Genomic DNA, 25,916 nt, shown 5'->3' with positions numbered 1-25,916 from the left:
CTCTGTCTCTCTCTTCCCTTCCTGCAGCCGAGGCTCCATTGGAGCAAAGATGGCTCGGGCGCTGGGGATGGCTCTGTGGCCTCTGCCCCAGGCGCTAGAGTGGCTCTGGATGCGACAGAGCGACGCCCCAGAGGGGCAGAACATCGTCCCCTGGTGGGCAGAGCGTTGCTCCTGGTGGGCGTGCCGGGTGGATCCCGGTTGGGCGCATGCGGGGGTCTGTCTGACTGCCTCCCTGTTTCCAGCTTTGGAAAAATGAAAAAATAATAATAATAATTTAAAAATTAAAAATTAAAAAAAATATTTTTTTCAAGTGAAATATTTAACCCAAATGTCTGTTCCTTTCAGGTTTTAAAAATCAGTTTGATTGGCCACAGGAAACGTATTTTGGCGTCTCTGGGAGACAGGCTGCACGAGGACCCGCCACAGAAGCCTCCTCGGTCCATCACCCTCAGGGTAAGTGCTCGGGGTGTTCATATATTCCTGTTTTTCTCCACTCTTATCCCCAAAATTTATTTTGGGCAATAAAACAGAAGGACTGAAGCAGTGGATCAAGAAAGACAGGCTGTTTTCCACATAGCTTATACCTCACGCATATAAAAAACAGTCTCACTCCTGATTGTGTTCTGCAAGACTAGACTTTTTTTTTTTTTTTCTCAACTGGTTAAATACATCTATTTTTGAGATTTAGATCGACATCGGACAAGCCTCCCCCTTTAAAGAGCCCCTCCCACTCTTGTCATCACACGCTCCCGTCCACGCCAGGCGAGAGGAAATGAGTTTCCTGTCCAGCTCTTCAAACCCGCGGAAAGAAAATCGATCAGAGGCCACAGTGCAGTGAAGAGCAATTTAAAATTAACCTTAGGGTCTTCTGTCTTTTAAGAAATGAATATTTCCCAGCTGGACCCCCTTTAAAAATTAAGGCTAGAGAAGCTGGGACTTTGTTTCGTAAACAAACTATTTCAGCTGTATTTTAGAGTGATGGGAGAGCAGAACGAGAGAGAGACCCTGGATGGGGGAGAGAGGGACTGAAGGCAAGAAGGAAAAACCAGAGAGGAAGAGAATGAGAGACGAGGGGCAGCCAGTACTCTCTGGGTTTCGTGAGGCCCACTGGATCTTTTCTAAAACCCGTCAGAAAAGCTGGGATCTGCACGAGCAGTTGGGAGAGTCCCACCTCCGTGCTCTTTATTGAGTCCTGCGCTTGCTTCTGATCCCCTGTCTACAAGTGTCAGAAAGGGCCACGATCGGAAATGATGACCGCAGCGTGGCACTCAGACCTAAGCAGCACCGGTGACGAAGTTCGATGAATTTCAGAACAGCCTTACTACAGTCATCCCAGCAGAGGGTCGGGCGGGAGAGGAGCTGTTGGGATAAGAGTCTGATTCAGTTTTCAGGAAGAAAATGAGCAGAGATTTCGGGAAATGCAGGAGATTGGCTCCAGGGGGGAGCCCTTAGGGAAAGTGATTATGGGGGGCAGTTGGGATATACTGGGACATTTGGAGGCTAGTTGAGGGCTCTGGGAGTCGTGAAAGTGGAAATAGGACCTATTTTTCTCCCTCAATAAGAGCGGCTTTAAATAAATTGGTAGAAAATAAGGCTAGAAAAGGATTATTATGTTGCCTTCGTTTTGCTACACAAAAGGGGAGAAAGGTGTAGGCACCAGCAGTATAACCATCCTAAAATGAGTGTTTAGAGGAGTCATTCCCTGCTACTTACTCTACTCTTTTTTCCACCTTCTGAACCCATCCCTCTGACTCCCTAGAAGAGAGAGATGTAGGAGAAAAACAGAGATCGCCAAGAAAAATTGCAGAACCTTAATTTGTCAAAGGAGGTCCAGAACCTTTGGGGGGGCCTGGGAATCAGCACCCTCTGATCCTCCTCTTACTTACAAACACTAGAGCCCAGCTGTCTACAGCTCATTATCTTACTTCTGACCAGTTTCCCCAGCTTGGCTCATCTTTGCCATTGAAAGCCATTACCGTATATGCATTGCCCTGCGTCTGTACGTGTGGTAAGCTGTTGCCATACAGCGTCCTCTTCCGACCACCTGACTGCCAGACCACTCTTTGGTGGAGGATCAAGCCCCACTGATTCCCATGTGAGCTTTCTCACCATGGCATCCACCATGGTGAGAACACAGCTCCTTCCCTTGTAAACACACGTGATAGTGTCCAGGTTGCCCAACGTGGGTGTCCTCTCCCCTGAGATCCCCCACTGTGCTAAGTTGCCTGATTCTTTATTCTTTAAACCTTTGACTTAAAGACTTAGGGGGAAAAAATATTGACTAGACCGTGCCATTCATAAAATGGTGGCATGCCCTCCATTTCTTGGCAGTTGATCCAAATGGGAGTCTCCACACCCTGCAGTTTGGCTTGTTGGTATTTCACAATTTTACAATCAAAGGTTAGCCGCAAAAAAAAAAAAAAAAAAAAAAAAAAAAAATGTGGTATTTACTTCATGATGTATTTCCATTCAGGAACCCAGTGGTAATCACACTCCTCCTCAGTTGTCTCCATCACTTAGCCAAAGCACTTACACCACTGGTGGCTCCCTAGACGTTCCTCACATTATCATGCAGGGCGATGCAAGGAGGAGAAGAAATGAAAACTACTTTGATGATATTCCCCGATCAAAGCTGGAGAGGCAGATGGCTCAGGTAAGGTGTCTGCAAGCCTCTGTGACGTTCTTGCCTTTCACCCATATCCAGTAATGCATCCTAATATTGAACGACAGCTAACAATGCCTACTGTCCACGCCGACTGGAATTTTACCTTTTATGCCATGACTTCTATTCATTCCCTGCTCACTTGACCTGGACTGAAACAGACCTTTCTGAGAACGGAAGGTATATGCAGATCCCTGTTTTTCATTCTTACTGGAGACGTTATGTACGATCTCATTGCATCCAGACAGTCTTTGCCCTAGAGGGAATAATTACTGTGCAAGAATCAAATCATAATGAAAATGAATAATAAACGTCTAGATTATAAAATGTAAATTGGCTGGATGACGGAGCAGAACTTGGGGAAAAGTGTTAACTCCAGTAATGTGAATTTCCTCCCAAATTTACACATCTGCATGGAATTGTACTTGTTGGGACCAGTTGCAGCATCTCATGTTGTCACCTTGGGTAGCTGAAAATGATGGTGCTGCCTGACACAAATAACTGAAAAGAAAGATCTGCCCCATGGAGACCTTTCTGTGTTCTTGGTGTGGACGACCACATCTGGCCTGTCCTCAGATGGCTGCTCGGAAACTTGAGTCAGCCCTAACCAGACAGTGGCACTGTTTGTAAAAGCGCATTCAGGTGGACGACTAGCCCTGCCGGTTAGCCCTGATCACAAAGGTATGGATTTGTTGACAACCATTGGCAGAGTCAACTCTTCTCATCTCATTCTAGGTTCAGACTGATGTGTTAAGAGGCTCCCCTCTGCCTCCCACACCTAAGATGAGAATCTCGAGGTGAAAATTTGGCTGTAATTGCTTCGCCTTGGTTGTTAAATATTTTTCTCAGCTGTTTGGTGAGATTCTGTTTTCAAAAGCTTTTCGTAAACATTCTATACTGCCACTCACAAAAGAAAAATGTGAAGAGAATGTTCTGGAAACCATGGCTATTCTGCCTGCAAATATCCCCAGGAAGAAAGGGCCTGATATATTGCATCTCCTTTTAACTCTGTGAATTGTGAATTGTTCTGAGTTCTTTGTGCGAGGAATGGCAGTGTTGGGATTATGGAGAATCCTTTACGGAAGCGAGATGGAAAATGCAGGAGAGACAAGAAAAGAATCATTTTTCCCTTTCTCTCTTGTTTAGGGTCTTTTAATTCTTATTACTGTTTTCACTGATTTTTAAATAAGGAGTCTGCAGAGCTCTTTTTCCTCAAGCTGTTTATCCATTTCCTGCTACTCGTTAGAATCTGTAGATCACATTTGTGTTTAAATCTCTCTGAAGACAGCGTTTCAGAGGCACGGTCCATTTTGACCTTGCACCATGTCATCTTTATGTATTAATACAAATGGGGCCTTTGCTGAACCCTTCTCTTGGCTGGGTGAGGAAGGACTGCATTGACGAACATTAGCTACTATTGACTTCAGGAACAGAATCGCCTATCTCAGCTAGCTGCTCATAAAATTTATGAGATCTCCCTACATAGTACAGTTTTTTTCAAAGAGGAAATTCATTACTGTTCCTCCTCTGTATGAACACTTGGAGGGAGGTACTCTAGCAAGATTGCTCCCTTACTTTTTTCATGAGATTCACAAGCCAAGGCAAAAGTGCCTTTTTGTATGTTTTTGATCTTTTTCTTGTCACTCCGGTCAGAATGCCCCGCTTTCAGGAATTGTCTTGCCCTTGAGAAAATTGAATGAACTTGTACCTGGCCAGGTGAGAGAGGCCCAGAAGCAGTGGGAGGGATGTGGAGAGCTGTGGAGGGTCTGTGTGAATGTGCTTATTCAGCTCACGTGTCCTGCTCACGGTGATCAAATGACTGATTGCAAACACAAGCCTCTGTCAGCAACCGGGGGCTTATTAAATACTTTCTAAGGTCCGTCTGTTCGATACAGCACTTTTGCTGCAGGGAAATTGGAGATGGCACTACAGGAATCTGATCAATAGGAACAAGGGATTCTGGGAGTACAGCTCGAGGTTGTGTTAATCACAGCCTTTTATTTGTTTGCTTTAAGAGTGTGTCCTCTCCCAGAAATGCCAAAGAATCATGGAGAAATGAACACTTGTGTACCTCTTTAAAATAGTGCCACTTCAAAGCTTTACCCTGTCAAGATATTAAATGTTCTGTAGTTGTTGTTTTGTTGTTGAACAGTTTCATTTAATGGACTTTTCTACCATTTAACCACTGATGGTTTTTTCTTATTTTTCCTTTTTATTTGGGGGGGGGGGTCATTTGCTATAACAATTTTTAAAATTCATTACTTTTTAAAAACCTATCATATTCTCTCTAGACCACATTCTTCCTGGAAGTTACATATTTAGCCAGTAAGGTTGAGTCTGCCTGCAGACTTGTATTAGCAATTAAAATCCCAGTAAACAGGCAGCTGGTTTCGCCCCATCTGTCTGTCCCGGAGCCCAGCCCAGTGAGTCTTTCCCAAGGGGCTTCTCCCTGGAGGCTTACTGTAGTTCGGTTACCGCATGCCTTACCAGTCTGTTTCCCCCCAAATCGCTGAAGTCCATCTTCAGAGTTTCTTTTCTGTTCCTAAAAGAAAGGAAAATGCAGTTAAAAGAGAATCCCCAAATTCTCCGGCTCCCGGTTTATCTGAGCCCCACAGGGTGGTCAGCGCTCCTGCCATGGGCCAGAAACCTTCCGCCCTGGGTGGCTGGCTGCGGTGAGTCATCGGGGTTTTGCCTTCTTATGGTTTGCTCAACAGATGTTTGGAAATGCTTTGCTTAACTTGGAAAACCAGTGCTGAGAATTAAAGGAAGATAAATTTAATGTCCGTTCCACATATTAAGTTCATTTGTTGGCAGATATTTTTATATTTTTTAAAAGGTAACCCTAGAGTGGTGTTTAATTACTTGTCTTCCATTTAAACCAATCTTAAAAATACCTGTCTTGAAATAGAGGGCTTTTCAAATATTGTGGTTATTGTTTGCTTTTATTCTGATAAAAGCAATATCCTGCCTCAAATTGTCTTAAATGAATATGCGAGAAACAAAATTAAGTTTAGTTCTAATAGCATTTTTTTAAACCACTGACAGTAGTGATGTAAACACACTAAACAATGGGTTTCCTATTATGCTAAAAACATAGCTTTCTGAGCCTGTGATTCTAAATTGGATACATTAACTCAGAAGTTCTGAAATGTTCCCGTCTTTATACACCTAATAAATAAACGCTGCACACATGTTTATATAATAATAACTTAATGCATCTAGAGCTTCTAACCTTTCCAAGTCCTTCCACATCTATTATCTCAGGTTAGTACACACGGTGTCCCACACAACTGTCAGTGTGCGTGTAGCACGCAGTAGGTCAGCTTTCAAGTTGAGGGCTGTGCAGATGAGACAGCAAATGAAAATATGGACGACATCTCAGGAGGAAACACACTTCCGGTGTTTAGAGCCTAGCCTCAATCTTTAGAAGTTTTCTTGAATGAAATTTAGGAGAAGTCAAGGCACTCTTACAATGAATACTAAAGGAGAGTAATGGAATTAATTAAGTTTAGAGACCACATTCTTCAAAGTTATGGAAAAAGAAAAAACAGTGTCCCGGTGTGAAATGTAAAGCCATTTATAGAATCCTCCATTTATAGAAAATGTTTATGGAGAAATGAAATAATTCTTCTGTTTTCACAAAATGAAAAAAGGACTTCTAATCGGGAAGAGAAATACATATTTTTGCACAAACTGTAGCTGAATGTTAATAAGGAAAATTCATAATGTAGAAGACTTGTGCTTTGAATACATACTCTCATCTAAATAAAAATATTAGTATTTCCTGGGACAGTGACTTTTATCTGATGCACTCAAACCTGAAAGCAGGCACGATCCACATATTAAAGACAGAAAACTGAGGAACTGCATGACTTGGTCCTGGTAGCACAGCCAATAAGAAACCAAATCAGAACTTGCCTGGTACAATGTGGTAGGCTCTAGAAAGGCTTTGTCTGAATCGCTTCTAAATCATAGAAAGTTAATGCAGTTCAAAGTATAATAATTTCTGATTCAAACAGTACTACTTAAGTATCACTAGATCAATTCCTTCTTTATTTGAAAACATTTTACATATTATATTAGTTCTACAAATGTTCGTTCTTTTGATATTGTTAAAGGAAGAAAAGTGGACACTGAGTCATGTAGAAGCCATGCCCTGGCCAGGTCCGTGCCTGGGGTTCCAGGTATGGATTTTATTTAACGTCACAACAGCTCATTCTGTGGCTAGGTGAGTGCTCTGCTTACCCATGGTACTTGGCTAAGTCAGCACTCAAGCTCTGTTCTGCCTGGTCAGATCGTGGTTCCTCCGTGGTTCTGATGCCCTGTGGGATGCCTTTGTTTAAAATGATATAAAATGTTTTAATAACAGTTCAACAAACGCTGATTTCCCATATGCTATCATAGGTTACATTTATGAGGCACCGTGAGCAGAGCAAGGATAAAATCACTAGTAGTTGAGTGGAAACTTACTGAATCAGTTCATGGTTATCACCACAAAACCCTTTAAATGCAGAGCTACGGTGGTTCTTTGTCAATCCTTTTAGTGGGAAGCCACCCTGCACATCTTGGAAGAACTCTGCCTGTCTTCTCTGTTTGCAAAGAGCTTTGCACATAGGTGTGGGGGTTGCTGCATTAACAGCGAAGTTCTTGCTTGTGGGGTTTCTCCAAAAAATAATGCCATTTCCTCAGTGGCTTCTTCAGTTAGAGTTTTGATTCGGTTTCTTTCTGGCTGTGTGACCTGTTTAAGTCATGCTGTTGCTCTGAAATTCCATTTTCTTGCCTTTAATGTGGATAATGCCTGCCTCTCTGGTTTGTGTGTATCATCAGATAAGCTAATTCATGTGAAAGCATATTTCAAACTGTAAATCATTACATATATATAGATATATAGGTGATATGACTAACAATTCGGGTATATATCACCTGTCAGTCCCTAATTCAAAGGTCCCCGATTCATCATAGGGCCAGTTAATGCCAAAGCTATCAGATGGTTATAGCATTCTATAAAAACAGTCTCTTTGTTCTAGTGTTATCCATGCTTTGAATGCATATTGAGAATGGAACTGGGATTTTCCTCTTTATGAAGGCTCCCAAGGAGCATCTACCATGATGGAGAAGGGATCTGTACAGAATGATCATCAAAGCCAAGGAAAGCAGACAAGAGATGAACTAGTTCCCTGCAAGTACAGGGTACCAAAGTGTGTAGCAAGGAAAATCTCATAGAATTAGCATGTTATCGCTGTAATGGGGTAAGATTAGCATTGAGCAAGAAAGGATTATTTTTTTTTCCTTTAAATGAGATTTAGAACTTGTTTGAAATACACAGTACACAAACTTGTTAACTAGAGAAGCATGTATATGTCAAAAAGCCATGAGGCAAATGCTTAGCCATCTCTGGGAAAAAAGGAAGATCATAATTTATTCTTTTGTACCTTCCCAGGAGGGAAAGCCTGTTGTTCCTAGAAATTCTTCCCACTGTTCTGGCATTATGGGGATTTATATATTCAGCCTTTAGAAAATAGCAACAGCATTTTAAGTGATTCCTCCCCATACTCAAATTATGCAAGTTTTCTTATTACTGTGTTATATCATTTTTAAATGCCCATAAGTTAGTGGCTATTTTTATTATTATTATTCAGTGAGTGGAGGGGAGGCAGAGAGACAGATTCCTGCATGTGCCCTGATCAGGATTCACCTGGAAAGCCCCCTGTGGAGTGATGCACTGCCTATCTTGGGCTATTGCTTGGCAACTGAGCTATTTTTAGTGTCTGAAGCAGAGGCTATGGAGCCATCTCAGCACCTGGAGCCAACTCGCTTGAACCAGTTGAACCATGGCTGCAGGATGGGGAGAAGAGAGAGAAGGGGAGGGGGAGAGGTGGAGAAGCAGATGGTTTCTTCTTCTGTGTGCCCTGACTGGGAATCAAACCTGGGATATCCAGCTGGGCTGACGCTCTACCACTGAGCCAACCAGCCAGGGTCGTTAGTGACTATTTTTAAATTTAGATTTCCATCACCTAACCACTACTTTAAGAAGGCTCAGCCTGTACATGGCTTCAATATTTTCTTCCATGAAGGCCTAAAGAGCAACTCTGATACTTAAACACAGACTGATACTATATAATGAAAAAGAAGGGTTAAGGATAAACTCAGTAAGCTCTTTCTTCCATCAGGAACTCTCAATTTGACAGCTGGTCAGATTGACAAGCCAACACACCAGTTTCAGTGATAATGGGATATTGATACTATCTGTCTATGCCCTGTTTCAAATCAGGAACTCTAGACCACCAGCCATCTATTCCTAAAGGCACTATACCAAGCAAAAGTGGAAAATATGGTTTTCATACTTGAAACTTAAATCTGATGGGTTGCACACCTTGTTTATGAATGTGGAACAGTTAATTGCCTTTTCTCAAAATATACACTGCTCTCCCTGTGACAACTTTGGGGTTGGAAATTCCAATACTGTGAGTGTCCTTCAGGCCACATTGACAAGTTACTGGCTATCCTGTTCATTGATCTTAAAAAAAATAATAATGGGAAAAGTAGGAGCATTTTTAGGTTCTGATACTTATCTTAAAAGTCTTGGTTCTTTTACTCTCTATCAAACCCATCAGTGAGGCAAATTAGACAGCTAGGAGTTTTTCCTGACAGGTGCTGGGCAGACCTGAACACCACTAGGCATTTTGCTAGGGGAGCGCTACTATCTCTACCTTCCCTCCATGCGCTGGGACTTTATCAAGGTGAATGTTGCCAATTAAAACTAGACCATGGATTAAAAAAAAAATCTGTATAAAAGATCCCGTTTTTAACTAAATAAATAAGAGAGCTGACACTCTATAAAAGCCCTGTCTCAGCAGTCGTGCCTTTGTGATCACTCATGGTGCCTCAGGCGTGCTGACACCGAGCCGCTTGGTCGCAAAGAGGCGCGCCAGGCTCTTTCCACTTGTTAAATTTTTGGACTGTTTCTCATTATATTCAGTCCAGTTCTTGGGTCCACAGGTCAGAATTTTGGCTGTTATACTCTGACCTTGCTAAATTTTCAAGGGTAGGAAAATTCTATTATTCTCCTTCTCTTCCTTTTTTTTTTCCCCAGTGTTAAAAAAAATAGAGGGTTTTGTAATGTCTAGAGGAAATGGGGCTGATTATGCAGTGCTATCTGAGTTCATTCCGTTTGTATATGACTAAAGTCATGTGCTAGTAAGGACTCATCTGGATGTAGGGAAGTAACAGGAATCCAACTCAAGAGGTCTTAAGCATAAAAGGACATGCATTGGAATCATTTCGCTACAAAGCCCAGGTAGACCTGATCCCGGTACAGTACTTGTATATCTTGCCCTCTGGCTCTGCGTTCTTCTGGGTTGGTTCTATTCCCATACAGGCTTTTTTCTACTTAAGGGAAGTTTCAGTGGTAGAGCATCGATCTGGCGTGTGGATGTCCCTGGTTCGATTCCCAGTCAGGGTGCACAGTAAGCACCCATCTGCTTCTCCACCCCTCCCCCTATCACTTCTCTCTCTCACCTCTCTCTCTCTTCTCCCCTCCTGCAGCCGGGGCTTGATTAGAGCAAGTTGGCCCCAGGCACCAAGAATGGCTCCATGGCCTTTGCCTCAGGCACTAAAAAATGGCTCTGGTTGCAATAGAGCAAGGGTCCCTGATGGGCAGAGCATCGCCCCCTAGTGGGCTTGCCAGGTGGATTCTGGTCTGGGCGCATGTGGGAGTCTGTCTCTGCCTTCCCTACTCTCACTAAATTTAAATAAATAAACAAACAAATAAATAAATAAATACTGTTCGCTCTTGACATCCAGTTTTTCATTCTTTACAAATCAGGGGTAGCAAACAATTGCTTCATGTCTACAGTTGTGAAATGAGGTGTGACCCCCTTTCTGTGTGGGTTGCTATTTTAATGAGCTTTGAATTCAGCATCATACAAGGTTGTAGTTCTTTCTATGCATTAAGGCCTAGGAGAATCTTCTATTCTTCTATTAAAGAAAAACGGGATTTGAGTGTGGGAAGGGCCCAGAGGATGTATCTATCTAGTCCTGTCTCATGGTGTAGCACCCTTTCTAATGCATCCTTAACAGACAGTCACAAGGTTCTGCTTACACTTCTCACTGGAAAGGAAGCCCCTACTTTATGAAGCAGCCCCGTCATTGGCAAAGTTCTAACCTTTGTCTTATATTGAATTGAAAGAAGCCTGCCTAAACCTCCTACACAGATAATGCTATCTCTGAAACAACAAGGAGAAACCTGCTCTCTCTTGCTGAGGAGAATTTTTTTTTTTTTTTTTTTTTTTTGGTATTTTTCTGAAGTTGGAAACGGGGAGGCAGTCAGACAAACTCCCGCATGCACCCGACCGGGATCCACCCGGCATGCCCACCAGGGGGCGATGCTCTGCCCATCTGGGGCATCGCTCTGTTGCGACCAGAGCCACTCTAGCACCTGAGGCAGAGGCCACAGAGCCATCCTCAGTGCCCAGGCCAACTTTGCTCCAATGGAGCCTCGGCTGTGGGAGGGGAAGAGAGAGACAGAGAGGAAGGAGAGGGGGAGGGGTGGAGAAGCAGATGGGCGCTTCTCCTGTGTGCCCTGGCCGGGAATCGAACCCGGGACTCCTGCACGCCAGGCCGACGCTCTACCACTGAGCCAACCGGCCAGGCTGAGAAGAATTCTTTAAGACTAAAGACAGTCTGATGTCTTCCCCTCACTATATTAACCCATACCCAGCTCCTTGCCAATATCACTCTGGTAAGTGGGACATGGGCTACACAACGTCCTATTTCCCCAGCTCTGGAAGTTTTCCAGCCTTCATTAATGGCCATGAGCCATGCCTCCCTTCTCAACCCTCAGCAGTGTGTGTGTGTTCAACCTTAATGCAGGATTTTACATTAATATTATTACTTTCCAGCTACCATAGTTTCATCAGGTTTATCCAATAATCCTAGTCTGCCCATGCTTTTTTAAAACTTGGTCAACACTCTGTGTATTAGTGATCCTTCCTGAATATGTCACGAGCTCATTTTAAAAGCCTATCTCTAAAAAGCATGCCATTCAAGCGACCCTACGATGTATTGATTTCAGTGTTGAACAGACAGAACTGAGGGAAAAACTGTAACTTTCTACAGAGACCCCTTAGGTTGGCATCATTTAAGATCATCGTTCAGCGAGATCTTTTATCCCAATATTTACCACAAGGATAAAATGAGGAAATAATGGAGTTTGTCCAATACCTCTTTTCTTACCAGAGGCCGGAAGCAACGTTGAGCATAAAGTTAATAAGTGGGTTTAAATAGAGGAAATGACAGCTTCAGTTTACAAGAAAGGAACATAATGTATATTTTAAAGAGATGTTACAGGCAAAGAACAACATTACTTTGCAAAATCGAGTTTCTTTGCAGCAATTCCTGTTATGATAAAAAGCTGATCGCTGCTTTTCTGAATGAGTTATTAATATTTCTGCCTTTTAGTTGTCCTGTTTGTGGTGGCATCCAAACTTGGAGGTAGAACAAGTTAAATAGCCCATATTGCAATAAATAGCATGATCTCGGTTGACTTACATTCCTGCCACTCCCAGAGGACCTGGGGAGCTATACAACGAAATCTGGATTTAGTGTTCCATTTTTTTTCTCTGCTCTATTTTTTTCTTGTGAAGAGATTTTATAAATAATTGTGTAATGTCATTTAGGGATACAACTGTCATACTAGGGAATGCAGGTTATATATTATCTCTACAGATGAATAACAGGAACCACATAGCCTATAGTTCTCGCCTACTTGGCAGCTGAAGGCTTATTTTATGTGCTATCAGTATCAGAATAAAAGTTGGAAGGATAAGAGGGAGAGAGGGAGGAAGAAGGAAGAAATGAAGGAAAGGAGAAAGGTAGGGAGGGAAGGAGGGAGAGAAGGAAAAGGAAGAGAGGGAGGAAGGCAGGGAAGAAGGAAGGGAGAGAGGGAGGGAAGGGAGAACCATAAACTTGGGCAGAATGCAGATAATATGAGAATATATGTTATGCCAGTGTACTTACGATGGGACCAAATGCGGTGTTTACTTCTTCCACTGTTGCTAGATTGATGAATGTTGACACCAGCATTGGTAGGTCACACATGGAGAAACAACTGTTGGCCTGGCTTTTCACTTCCAGCAGGTGACTACCAGTCTGTCTGAGAAGTTCCCTGTAGACACGGGGGGAAAGTCACAATCAGAAAGGTTTGTGAGGATTGCCCTTCAGAAAGGTGGAGAAATGACAGGAAGCAACATTTTTTTTTCTTGAGTCTAGCATTCCCTGCAAATTAAATCATTCATCTGAAAGCTTTTATTGAAAGGGTCAGCGGGTTATGGTGCCACAAGGGTACAAGACTTCTTATGGGATCGCTTCCTAAGTTACGTAAGTGTCTAACACTGTGCTATACACCTAAAACTAATATAATGTTGAATGTCAGCTGTAATTGAAAAATTGAAAAGACTTTTTTTCAATTATAACAATAGAAAATAAATAAAGAACAAATAAAGAAAAGGGCCAGGGGTAAGAAACCCTAACTTGAGTTGGCCACAGTGCAGGTGAAGAGAAGAATCCCACGCAGTTGGTGCAGGGGTCGTGGGCATACCGCAGAACTCACCTGCGAGGCTGTTCCCGCCCCTGCAGCTGGAGAAGGGACACCACACCGGCCTGCGGCTGACTCGGGACAGACAACGGTGGTGGGTGATGTTCTGATTTCCAGGCAGGGTCGTATAGTGCCCAGAAGAGGCCGCGGGGCTGTTCCTACAGGAAGAAGAGATGCAAACAGGGTGTTGGGTGCATTATTCCTTGACTGAACTGAATTTGTTCAGCGTCATTCTTGGGCAGATCCTGTCTCGTTTCATCTCCGCTCAAGAGCCGTGGAGTTTGCCGGCTGCTGACCAAGGCCTCCTTTGTCGAGTTGTCCTTTTTTCTTTTGCCTTTGAAGCTGTTTCGTTCGCTCTTCAAGTTTGTTTTTGTTTTTATTTTAGAAGCACTGTCATCCCAGAGAAGGGATTGATTTGATTATTCCATTAACTTCTGCTCCGAACTTTTCTTTTTTCTTGTTGGATTCTTTCTGGTCGATTCTAAGCACCCCGTAGTGTGAAAGAATTATGACAAACATAAGGGAGGAACAGGAAAAGTTAATTTTTTTTTCAGGGCTAGAACAAGGCAGAAAATTTCATCTCTGTAGAATCTGACCAGAGGGCTCGATTCATACGAGTATCTTTATTAAACGAGCGCTGCAGCCTCGGCTGGCTCCCGGAAGGGCCTCAGAGCCCTGTCGGTGTTGTTGAGGTGATGGAGGGCTCGTCGTTGTCTGGCTCCACTCCAAGACCTGCCACCAGCCTCTGACTCCCAATTTACTGCTGGTTCTGCCAATGGCAAAAAGGATGGCGTCCATAGCCACTTCCATCGCATAAACATCGGTTAAAAGCAGGGTGGGACACTGCTCACTTGTGACCCAAGCCTTGCACCCTACAGATGAGCAGTAACTATCTTTGAATGAATGCCTGGGTGCCAGGGAAACAGGTGCTTATGTGCTGAAGTTTTTTTCAATTTCTGCTTGAAAGAATAATAATCCCTTTCCAGTATGGAGCGCATAGACTTGACTTGGGTACAAAATGCTGGGTGTGTAGGGAAGGCTTCTCTGAGAAGGTGACGTTGAGGGACGTGAGGGAGCTGGTCCTGCAGCACATGGGGAAGAACAGTCCCAGCAGAGGGGGCAACAACTGTGAGGCTTTGAAGCCAGACTGTGCTTTGCTGTGGAACCAGGGATGAGAGGGAGGCTGGGGGGGGGGGGAGGGCAGAGGGGCGGGGGCGGGGCCAGAGGATGGGGATCTTTGCAGGCCTTTGTTAGGGCTTTGACTTTTCTTCTAAGCAAAGTGGCATGATATCGCTTTCTTTTTAAATGGATCCTGTCGGCTCTTGTATTGAGAAAAAGGACAAAGGGAACGAGGATGAAAGCAGCGAGACCAGTTTGGAAGCAAATGCAGTCATTCAAGTAAGAAAAGGTAGTGGCTTGGACCTGGTAGTAATAAGAGGGTGAGAAGATTTTAGAAGTAGATTCAATAGGATTTCCTTCCTGGGCTAAGTGCGCAATGTGAGTAAAAGGATGACTCCAATTGGAAGAAGGAGTTTGGCGCATGCTAAGGTAAGAAAGCTTAACGCACAGGTGAGATACTCAGGAACTTGGTTTGGGGAGTTTAATTTAAGGTTATGGTACTTATTAGGCCCTGGCTGGTTGGCTCATCAGTAGAGTGTAGGCCCAGCACACACAGGCCCAGCCCAATGTCAAACCTGGAAGTCCTGGCTTCGTTTCCTGGTCAGGGCTCACAAGAGAAGCAACCATCTGCTTCTCCACCCCTCTCCTCCCCCCTCCCCCGCCACTCCTCTCATAGCCATGGCACAAATGGTTCTAGCAAGTCAGCCCTGGGCACTGAGGATGGCTCCATAGCCTCTCCTCAGTCGCTGAAATAGTTCAGTTGCCAAGCAACAGAGCAGTGGTCCCAGATGGGCGGAGCATTGCCCGATAGGCGGCTTATGGGGTGGATCCTGGTCAGGTCACATGTAGGAGTCTGTCTCTCTGCCTCCCTGCCTCCTCACCTCTCACTTAATAAAAAAAAAAAAAAAAAGATACCTATTAATCATCAAAGTGCTGGTGTCAAGAGGATGGTTGGATATCTGAGTCTGGAGATCAGAAGAGAGCTCTGGGCTGGAGATACACATTTGACAGTGGGATAGAATGAAACTGCTCAGAGAGAGGAAAAAGGGACTGAGGACTGATGCCCCAGGGATCAGAGGATGATCGGGTCATAGGAGCCAGCAAAGGAAGCTGGGAAATGGAAGGAGTGACCAGGTGCGTCGGCTAGGTCAAGGCAGATGAACAGCTGGAGTTGGCGGAGTGGGGGGGGGGGGGGGTCCTGCGAAGAGCAGTTTCAGTACAGGGGGCTCAGGTGACAACAGGAAAAGGGGCAAAAGGAAAAGGGACAGCAGAGGCCGTGTGGATGCCTGTTGAGGAGCTTAGCTTCTTAAAGAACAGAAATTGAGCAGGGCCTCAAGAAGGATGTTGGGTCCAAGGAAAGGAGCCTGTTTGCTCTGAGGGGAAGATATTGCGGCACTTTTTGGGACTGCTCCATCCAGTAACGAGGGGGAAATGGATGATGCAGGGGAGAGAACTGGATTGCTCCCAAGTGAACAGGAAGTCCCCCTTAGGAAGAAAACCTTAGAGATAGGTAATATGCTTTTATTTTATTCTTAGATTTCAATGCAGATATGTTGTATTTTCTGAACTTATTTCATGATAACCTCTGAGATACAGATGGTAACAAGAGCAAGATATATGTTGTATTTTAAGAAAATGTTTCCAGAGTAAGCAGACAGGTCTGAACTAAAGATACAATTAGACACCTTCAAATTTCTGTTTTTATAGTCAAAGAAATACATATTAAATTATTAATTATAATCTCACCCAATTGAATTTTAAAAATTACTAATTATATCTCAGTTATAAGACTACGGTATTTTGCCTGACCAGTGGCACAATGGATAGAGCATCGGACTGGGACACAAAGGACCCAGGTTCGAAATACGAGGTCGCCGGCTTGAGTGCAGGCTCACCAGCTTGAGCGCAGGATCACTGGCTTGAGCGTGGGATCATAGACATGACCCCATGGTCGCTGGCTTGAGCAAGGGGTCACTCACTCTGCTGTAGCACCCCCCCCCGTCAAGTCACTTACAAGAAAGCAGTCAATGAACAACTAAGGTGCCACAACGAAGAATTGATGCTGCTCATCTCTCTCCCTTCCTCTGTTATCTGTCCCTACCTATCCCTCTCTCTGTCTCTGTCACACAAAAAAAGACTACTGTATCTTTACTTAATCCCCATTTATTTTGATTTCATGGTAATTTGGGTTTAGATAAACTACATTAGCCTTTACAGTATACATGGAAAAGGGATTGAGAAAAGATTAATAAGCAAATTAAATTGCAAAGGGATGTTTAACATCCTTTATATAGAATTGTCTTCAAGCAGCCTTGTAACATACAGGCATGCTAATTACAAATGTTCCTCCTCTCTTCAACCAAATTGGCCACATTTTTTCAGCCCTTATCAGGAAAAATGAGAACTTTTTTTTAACAAGTCTGTAGGGTTAATTTCTGGTGCATTTTACCAAAAGAGTGTCTGCAGTGACTAGTTTAAAGTCACAAGTGGCAACAACCACCTGGACCAACAAGAAATGCTGACGAATAACATTAATGTCCCTGTGGGGCCTTGCCATTAGCAAAGGTATTAGGACATTTTTAACACATTCTGTGATTCCATTCATTCGGTCCATACATGCGACGGCCTTCTGTATTCTGGAGGTCCTAGGAAGTGAGGCCCTAGAAATTGTGAAAAAGTTCTCTGTCTTACGACGCTTACCATGAGCTGCACAACAGCCGTGTGAGATATGTAGGTCAAGTACTATTATTATTCATCTTTACGGTGAAGACAAGGCTTAATTAAAACTTAGATTTAAATCACTACTGTTCTAGGAATTGGGGCCCCTAGAGAAATGTTATTGCTTCTATTATATTTTCTTTCTCAAAACTTTTCTGAACTCGGTACTTTAATACATGTTATATATACCCTGAAATATTGTCCTCATAAATATAATGAAATTCTGCAGTAGAAACTTCTGTATTTAAAAATATTTATTCCAGCACTCAGTCTAATAACCATGTGTCCAGAAGAGCCATTTCATATTATAAAGGGTCCAGTTACAGTTGGTCCACCTTAAGTTACTGCTCTATGAGCTGATAAATCCTTAACTGCCAACAGAATAACTGTGATATCTGAAATGCACAAGCTTTTTTTAAAAAACTACTTTCATAACTAAAATACCATTAACTGCCTCTATTTTAAACTATTTTTAAAGTATGACTCTGTACCATTTGCAATGAGTCATGTAATTATTGGAAATGATAGCGGTTTTACTTTTTCTAAGTTTCAAACATAGCTTATAAATGGAAAATAGTCATTCTAACTTCTTTAAAAGATATATAAGCCACATACAAACTCTTCAGTGTATGTGATTAGAGTTGGGTTTTTTCTTCATTGAGAAAATTATTTTATGAATTTTTAAAAATGTAAGTATGGCGTGAGATCTTCTTTTTCCTCCGTAACTTGGTAAGTTTCTGTGACTGTTGTGAGATGTATTCATGTAGCAGGAAGTTAGGTGGGAATTTTCCTGTAAATACCACACAGTCTAAAGATGCGCCCTGTTTTGGGTTTACCAAGGGATGGTGAACACACCCCTTGTCAGCTACCAGCCCATGTAGTGGAAGATTGGTGCTAGAGAAAGGCAGAGAATTGTCTGAGTCATCGTGGGAAGACACGAGACTTTCTTCCCTCTTTTGAGAGAGGAGAGAGCACGTGTCCCGTGTGCTCCCAGCCTGGTGAGAAGGCCTCCATGAGGGACAGCTCCCCAGAATGGGGGACCCTGCAGGAAGGGAAACACATCTCTTTCCACAGTTGAACTGCTGGCAGGCAGATACACATAGCGCCAACCTGAGCTGAAGAATAGGGCATTGGAGAGAGATGCCCTGGCAGAGAGGGGGTGGTCCCTGAGTAGCACACCTGCATGACGAGAATGTGTCCGTGTGATGCGAGTGGGCGTGCACAGGGTGGCTGGGCTGGGGCGCTCTCCCCTGCGTTCCACCCGAGGTGTGTGCATGTGTTCAAGGAGGGCTAAGTGGAGGAAGCCAGGTTGGAGCCAGATCCTGCCCATCAGGAACTGTAGTGGGGACCCCAGCCTGCCCCTGCAGGGCCTCCAGAGAATTCCCTAAGTTACTGTTACCCTGACAACCATCAGACACAGCTCAGTCCCTGCCAGATAAAAAAAAGAAGCCTGGCCCTTCTGTACCCTCCTCCCCAACTAAGCACCTGAAGGACACAGAGCTCGGGGTTGGGGGGCATCCACAGCTGACCATGACTCCCCAGCTTGTTTGAGCCCCAAGACTGGCCTGTGATGAGGGAGAGCAACGTCTGAGTCAGATATGATATTGTAGTTTTGTATACACTGGATTCTTCAAGACGCAAAGTGACCAGGAAGTCATGCAGCCTTCCTGAAATATCATGTGGCCTGTTGCCCATTACGGAGGGGGGACTGGGCATGGCCCATGGGGAGCAATGATGGGAAAACAAGAAAACTTTCAGGTCTTTGAACCCCAGAGGAGTTAAGGCTGTTGATGAACCAGTTCCATGTACATATACTTGTTTCGGGATCATATGACTGGAGAGTCCCTCTGCCTTCCGGTGAGGTCGGGACCAGGCTGGCTCCCCTTCCTAGCTATCCCAGCAGGCCGACATGTTGCGTGACCTGAGCAAGCCGCTTCACCTCTCGGAATGTCAGTGTCTTCATCTGTCAAATGACAGGTGGTCCCTGGGTTACTTCTAGCACTGACAGCCTGTGAATGTGCAGAAGATGTGATTTATGTACAAGAATTAGCTCAGAACTGTGGGCGTGAGTGCTGAAAAGGTCAAGGGTATCCTGGGAGTCAGTCTGTGCCTGTTCGGATGGTAATCCCACGAAAGCTTGAAGTTAATATATTTAAATCAGATGGCAGCTATTGGAGACTAAGGCTGCGGGGAAAATGGGCCCAGAACTTAACCTGCTAGAGATTTATTTTTATTTTTTAAGTAGGAAGAGCAAGATGCCCTGTGGAGAAAATAACATGGAGTTGAGAGAGGCAACTGAGAAGAGCTGGTTTAAGGGGAATTTGGTGGGCCGTGCCTTTTGGTCACACCCGGAGATCTTTCTTGCTTAATAGAACCGACTGGGAACCTGACAGTCTTGTCCCCAGCAAGCCATCCAGGTGACAGGAGGGTTGGAAAGCAAAGGTGTAGGTGTGTGTGGTGATGCCATTGTAACTGGAGAGAGATGTTAAATTTCTGATGAGTGTTTCTGGGAGGGTGGAGGTGGGGGAAACATTTAGCCAGGGGGAAGCTGATTTTTTTTTCTTTAGTTGTGTTGTTTGCTGGGTTCCCAAACTGGATTGCGGGTGTGTTTTTATCTCCTTCCTGCTCTGATTTCTACAGTGCCCGCTCGTGAATTCTTGGGATATGTGGGATGCACTCAGTGCTTGCCATCTCTTGTGACTCAATTTCATGGTGTCTTTAGAATGATGGAATGCAGGCAAAGGACTCTGTAAAGGTCAGCCAGGAGCCTAGTCAGTTTATTTGATGGTTTCTACTCACACTCCTAGGAGGGGGGTGTTGGTTAGTTTGGCATTTGGTCCTAAGCAGACCTTATTGGCTCCTAACGATGGTTAGTTATTCCATTGGTAATGGTGTGGTGGAGAGAGCGAACTGCCAAACTGATTCATTAGGCGCACCAGTGCTGCTCCTCAAAGTGTCTGCTTGAATAACAGAACCGAGCTTCCCCACCCTACCCATTCCTGCTCCGTCCTCCTCCCAGCCACCTCTGCCAGCACACCCTCCTGCTGCAGGGAGGGTGCTGACACTCCTTTCCTCCTCAGCCACAGAGATTTGCCTTGGAGAACTCCCAGGGGAAAATGTCTCCTAGGGTTATCAAATCAGCAATGGCCAAATTATCAAAGTCATTTTACTGCATTGTTTTGCACATGGTCGTTTGGAGATAAGAAAATAAAGATGTTTGACCTGTGTTAAAGGTTTTCTCCCCATCCTTCTTGAAAATATTGATCCCTAAAAGGAATGATGTGAAGAGGGAAGCTATTTCCATTCTCTTTGGCAACTACAAACCACAGCTTACTTTTCCGGGAGTGATTGGTAGTTTCCGTTGACTTAACGGTAATACATAAATGATCTTTTTTTTTTTTTTTAATTCTAGCTGACCTAAAATGTTTTTAAGCAAAAGAATGGCTTGGAAATCAATTATTAAACCTTGGGCATTTTTTTAGCTTTTTTCTTTTCTTTTCTTTTCTTTTTCTTTTTTTTTTTTTTTTAAGAAATGTGATTCTTTGCTTTTTATTATTTTCCTCTTTCCCTTCCTTGCTGCTACCTCGGTAGCCGCCATGTTTTAAATATTGACAAGATGAGATAGTTTTCTGTTTATATCAGCAGTCGTCTGTCTGTGAGATATGGACGAATCAGAACGCTGGATTTCCTTTCTCAGCCATCCATCAGGTTCATAATGTAAGGTTACAAGTGGTTATTTTCTTGTCCTGCACTTGCGCTGTGTAATGTGTTGCAAAGTGTTGTCAATGGCTATAGGAGATGATGTCCTGACTGTGCAGAAAATTTGTGATGTCTAATAACTCCTGAGGTTTTTTTTTTCTTGTCTATTACACTTCATTCACTGTGCCTAGTTGATGTGCAAACACTGTCCTAAAATGAGGAGCATACTTGGTTTTGAAGTCTACAGTTAAAATCTGTCCCGTGTGAGTTTTGGCTTTCATCCCAGGTGTCTGTGTTAACTTGCTTTTACAGGAAGAAGGAAAAGGGTAAATTGATATATATATATGTGTGTTAATATATACATATATATATATCAGTGTTATTCCCCGTGTTCATAGGCTATTTAACCCATTGTGTCTAACAGTTCTCAGAGGTTCATGTGCTTTACTCGTGAGAAATAAATTTGAGTATGATTCGCATGATATTTTTGTTAAGTTTTATGCAAATGTGGAAGGAGTATAGCCAAGAGAGGCACTGTTACAGCTAAAAGTGGTTCTCAGCCTTTTTCCATTTGACAGTACTGAATTGATCTTTGGAACGTATGTGAAGTCATGACCCACTTTACTCTGAGCTACTTCATAGTATTCAAATGTCCATCCACATTTTACCTTTGCATACTTTCAAAAAATTCATTTTTGTTTGGAAAGGAAACATTTTAATGTTTGCATTTTTCCATTTGGTATTTTAAAATACAATCCTATTTTTACATCCTGTTAAATTTTTCCCAACAGATAGCCCACTGTCTGAGAAGTTAAGACAATTGGTTGAGAATCGCTGGCATGCGAAGAGCCTCTCTCGGGGTGCCGCGTCAGGCACACCCCTCCTGTGCATGGTACTTCTGGCTCTCGGGGACCGTGCGGGTCTGTACATTGCCTGGTGCCGCTGCTCTGTGGTCCAGCAGTTTCTCCTGAACCTGTAAATGCTGAAACCTGCTTTTCATGTTCAGAAGTGCCCATCTCTGCTCTTTATCCTCAAAAGGAACAAACTCATGATAACCAACTGCATTTGACCAAACTACCATTCTTTATTCTTGATTTTTTTTTAAAGGAACTACTGCAGCATTCTGCTTTCGTATGTGTGAATGTTTGGAGGAAGCTTTTCTTAACATTCACATCCAAATATCCATATACATATTTATACACATAGAGCAATATGTAGCATTCTTCAGTGCCTTAGAGATAACCGAAAGTAAATGCAGTCACATAAATCTCATGTCTGATTGTTTGCAGAGCCCATCTCTGGTATTTGCCAGAATTATTGAAAGTAAAGCCTTAAACTAACAATTGTCATTTAAATTCATTTTAGTTTTTCATTAAGTGTTCTGAAGAAATAGGAAATAATGTTTGTTAATATTCAGATCTAAATTTACAAGCAGATAGGTGGAAGCAGTTCCTAGTAAAAAAGATTTAAAAGCCTTCATTTTTAAAAATCAATTAAATTAATTTTAAGAAATATAAAAAGAGTAATACAGGGCTTAGATAACATCGTACCTTAATGTTCATGTTAGAAAGCTAAGTCAGAACCATGGCTTTTATTTACTGACATCCTTAGGATGTAAATAAGTTCTCTCAAGAAGAAAATAGGAATATAGACAGTATTTTCCCTTTGTATTTGCAGAGCATACAGAATATGTATTATCTTCAGTTTCTCTTTTTTGAGAAGAAAGCTATCCGATAAAACGTTTTAGCATCTGCCTTAGGTATCTGGTGCCTGTGAACTAAAAGTGCAGCTCCTACCACCTTTTGAAATAATACACATTTAAAAGCTGCATTTTGGACCCTGCTGTACAATAAAGATCCATCTGTAGACGTCTGTGAATTTTTTTTTCTGTGTTATACAACTAAATTCAGCTAGTGGTTTGATATTTTTCAGCTGGTGGTGTAAGCGGCATTTGATTCAATCACATCATGCTAAGTGCAACCCAGTTATAATCCTTCAAACTCAGCCAGACTATGACTTTCCAGTTGGCTGTTGGTAAATACCTGTTACACAGAATCAGTTCTCCGTTGAAAACTCAAAATCTTAAACTATGTTTCTTCTTTATATTAAAAGGTTAATTTTTATTCAAGTTTGAAGGGAGAGTTAATAAAGTACATTTTCCTCTGTTTAATCGATACACCCTGAAGAAAATAAATACATACATATATGTCAAGTAAATGAGGTTTTAAGCCATGGCCAAATTATTGCAATATCATGATCCTTCAATACAAGAACCTAAAGGAAGATGTTTTCTCTAAGTATTTTAAGCTCTAAAGAGTTAGCCCGAATGCATTTAGTAAGTACCTTGAATCGTTCTAATTTTTCTTCTGTAATTACTTAAGCTTTCTAAAGAACACTGCCAGTCAGTAATAGTTTAAAATATGACAGAGTTTACCCCAGACGTCTTCTATTTTATTTTTTATTTCAGTTAAATATTATTGCTTCATTATACCCATGTTTAGATCTCCTTTTAAAAATAAGGTTTTTATTATAAACCATTATTTGAGGCAAAAGACCTTTTAGGTCTATTTGATTTTTACCTCATATTTAATAATCATTTTAAACTGGAAGATTATTCATTTTAATTTATGTGAAAAAAATATAGGTATTATCTGGGTATGAATGCAGTATTTAACAGAAACTAATATCGGGCCTCACAGCTTGAATTTATTTTATGTATAAGGCAAAAACCCCATGTGGCCAATAAGGCGAAAGCCCGTGTGGCCACTCCTCTCCCTAGCTCCCCCTAGCGCCTTCCTGCTGTAATTGCACCTCCAGGAGGGATTGAGACCTAAAGCACCCTTATTCTCTGAACTAGTTCATTTTTATTGTCAATCGGGTGAAGCTGAATCCACCTGAGGGCTGAGGCTGGTGTGCCCTTTACAACAGTATACATAATGCCAAGTCCATCCATTCCTATTAAATTAATTCCAAAGAGAAAACTCAACACCTAAGCTGAGTCTGCTGAATATTTTTAGATCTCTGCTTTAAAATAAATAAGTTGCTGAATATCCAGGAAGAAAATAAATTTATTTTTTTTATCAAGTCAACCTTAGGAACACTTTTCCCTCTGTTTAAAAACAAGTTTTTAGAAATAGCGCTAAAGTCTAACAAAACTGAATTTCTATTTCCAGAAAGGAAGATGCAGCCATGATAGGGAATTTAACAATATTTGGACTGGAGCAATGTTTTAATGCCAGAAAGAAAATAAAGTCAAGATTTCTCTTCCCTACAATTATCTCCCCCCCACCACCCCCATACACAAAAGGAAGGTCCTGTCAGATCACTCCAGATTCAAAGCAGGTGGTTTGTGGTTTCTGGACAAAGCGGAGTCAGGAGAGCAGATGATGATGCGGCCTCAACAAAGTTAAATGGATGCACCACTAATTTCTTCAGTGGTTATCTCATAAGAGATAGAAGTGATTTCCAGATGGAGGTGGTATGTGCTGGGGCAATGGCTGCTACAGCTTATGTTGGATGATGTAAATATTTGGATCAGCATTTGGCTGTAGTTCTGCTTTCAGTGGATGGAACTCACAATGAAGTTTAATTATAAAAGTGCCTGAGTTAATTAAGTGGTTAGAGAATGAGTTTGCATATAGTTTGCATGCTTAATATACTAACACCTGAAATGTCCCTGTAACCTCAGCTTTATTCCACCCTTCCCTCGTCCTGCAACCCACAGTGCCCCCAGCTCCTGCCATGTCTGTTTAGGCTGTTGTGCAAACTGCCTGTTGAGCTCGGCCGAGGTTCCTCTGCTAAATGGTGATAGGGCTAACATGAAAATCTGATGCTTGGTTTGAGTTGTCACATCAGCAGACACTGGATCGAAGGATCTTTTGATGTCAGCCAGCTCCTTTCGTATCATTCCACGGAGTTGCGTGCAAACTTCTGTTGTTCTGTTAACAGTGTTACCTGTGACTTAAGTGTACAACACCCATTTGCTGTGTGTTGTTGCTTTATGGGGAGGAGGGAGAAAGGGGAAGAGAGTTGATGGGGGAGGTCAGAGGATAAATGGGGGAGAGCTTTTAACTAAGAACACACAGCTGCATATTTCCAGAGTTGTAACGATGATCGCTTAAAGGTTATTACACTCAGCTTCAGAATAACATTGAAATCCACTTAGCCTACATTTTTAATTTTAGACAAGATTATTTTTAGAGAAAAATCATAGCCAGTTCAAATGAAGACTGGAGAAATAATAAAGATCCAGATGTTTGAGAAAAAAGGAAAAGAAAAGATCAAAATAGGAAGTTAGAGGAAAATTTAATCCTAAAATTAATTGCAGTCAGTTATTGTTTTTACATAATAAACATTCATATAATTATAAAGAGAAATCCCAAGAATGAGTCAGGGATGGATCATAAAACAGACAAAAATGCTAAAACTGATATCCTAAGTAAAGTTGTAACAGATGGAAGAACCACTACATATGCAAGTAAACCAGTAACCAGAAGAAAACTAATTCACTTAGTAGCTCAGATTAGAGCATGAAGAGAAGTAAGAGGGCTTCTGACTGGTCACACACTCCATAGCATGATGCTAAGTTTCCTCTTTCTGTGATTGAGGTGACCCATTTTAAGGAGAACAGCTTTAAGCTCTCTGCTTCTATGGAAAGGCCTATGCATTCCTGAGGGACCTTAGACTTTTCTTCTGATTTTTCAAAGCCAGTTAGAAATTTGCAGAAGGCAAAGCCAATCCCTTTCTAGCATTGGCAGCCACCTAATGCAAGTCCACAATGCACGGAGAACATTGGAATGCCAGTTCTCATCCCCCCAAAAAACACACATCCTATTTAAGCTACTCCTGGAGAATTGTGGTTATTAATCTTTTGGGATTTTTAGATTCTTTCAGGGACTTTAATGAAAGCTCTAGACTTTCTTCTCCTACAAAACAAATACCGACACCCAGAATTTTGCACTGTGATCCTACCTACACTCCTTGAAAATCCTACTTACAGAGTCCTGCGGTGACCACCCAGTTGTTAGTACTTCTGTGGAACTTGGTCTGTAGGCCAGGCTTGCTTGGTTTGGGAGTCCACGAGACCTGTTTCTATTCTTTCAATTCCTAAGAAAGGTAATTTCT

The 25,916-nt window shown here is 42.5% G+C and overlaps 1 protein-coding gene across 7 annotated transcripts in view; it reads left to right on the top strand.

Moving 5' to 3' along the window:
• The window catches only part of ANKS1B (ankyrin repeat and sterile alpha motif domain containing 1B), a 1,089,048-nt gene that overhangs the window by 995,498 nt on the left and 67,634 nt on the right, over positions 1–25,916 (top strand). For 3 of the 7 annotated variants that reach the window (XM_066262341.1, XM_066262329.1, XM_066262348.1), the window contains exons 18-19: positions 346–453; positions 2,474–2,653. In XM_066262341.1, the coding sequence (XP_066118438.1) occupies positions 346–453; positions 2,474–2,653 (288 nt within the window). Of the gene's footprint in view, positions 1–345; positions 454–2,473; positions 2,654–20,735; positions 20,811–25,916 lie in introns of all 7 variants that reach the window. The other 4 variants (XM_066262320.1, XM_066262357.1, XM_066262314.1 and 1 more) reach the window with 2 other exon arrangements.

This window comes from Saccopteryx bilineata, chromosome 1 (assembly GCF_036850765.1).
Source record: "Saccopteryx bilineata isolate mSacBil1 chromosome 1, mSacBil1_pri_phased_curated, whole genome shotgun sequence".
NCBI classification, from domain to species: Eukaryota; Metazoa; Chordata; class Mammalia; order Chiroptera; family Emballonuridae; genus Saccopteryx; species Saccopteryx bilineata.
This window is presented reverse-complemented; position numbering and strand designations above follow the sequence as displayed.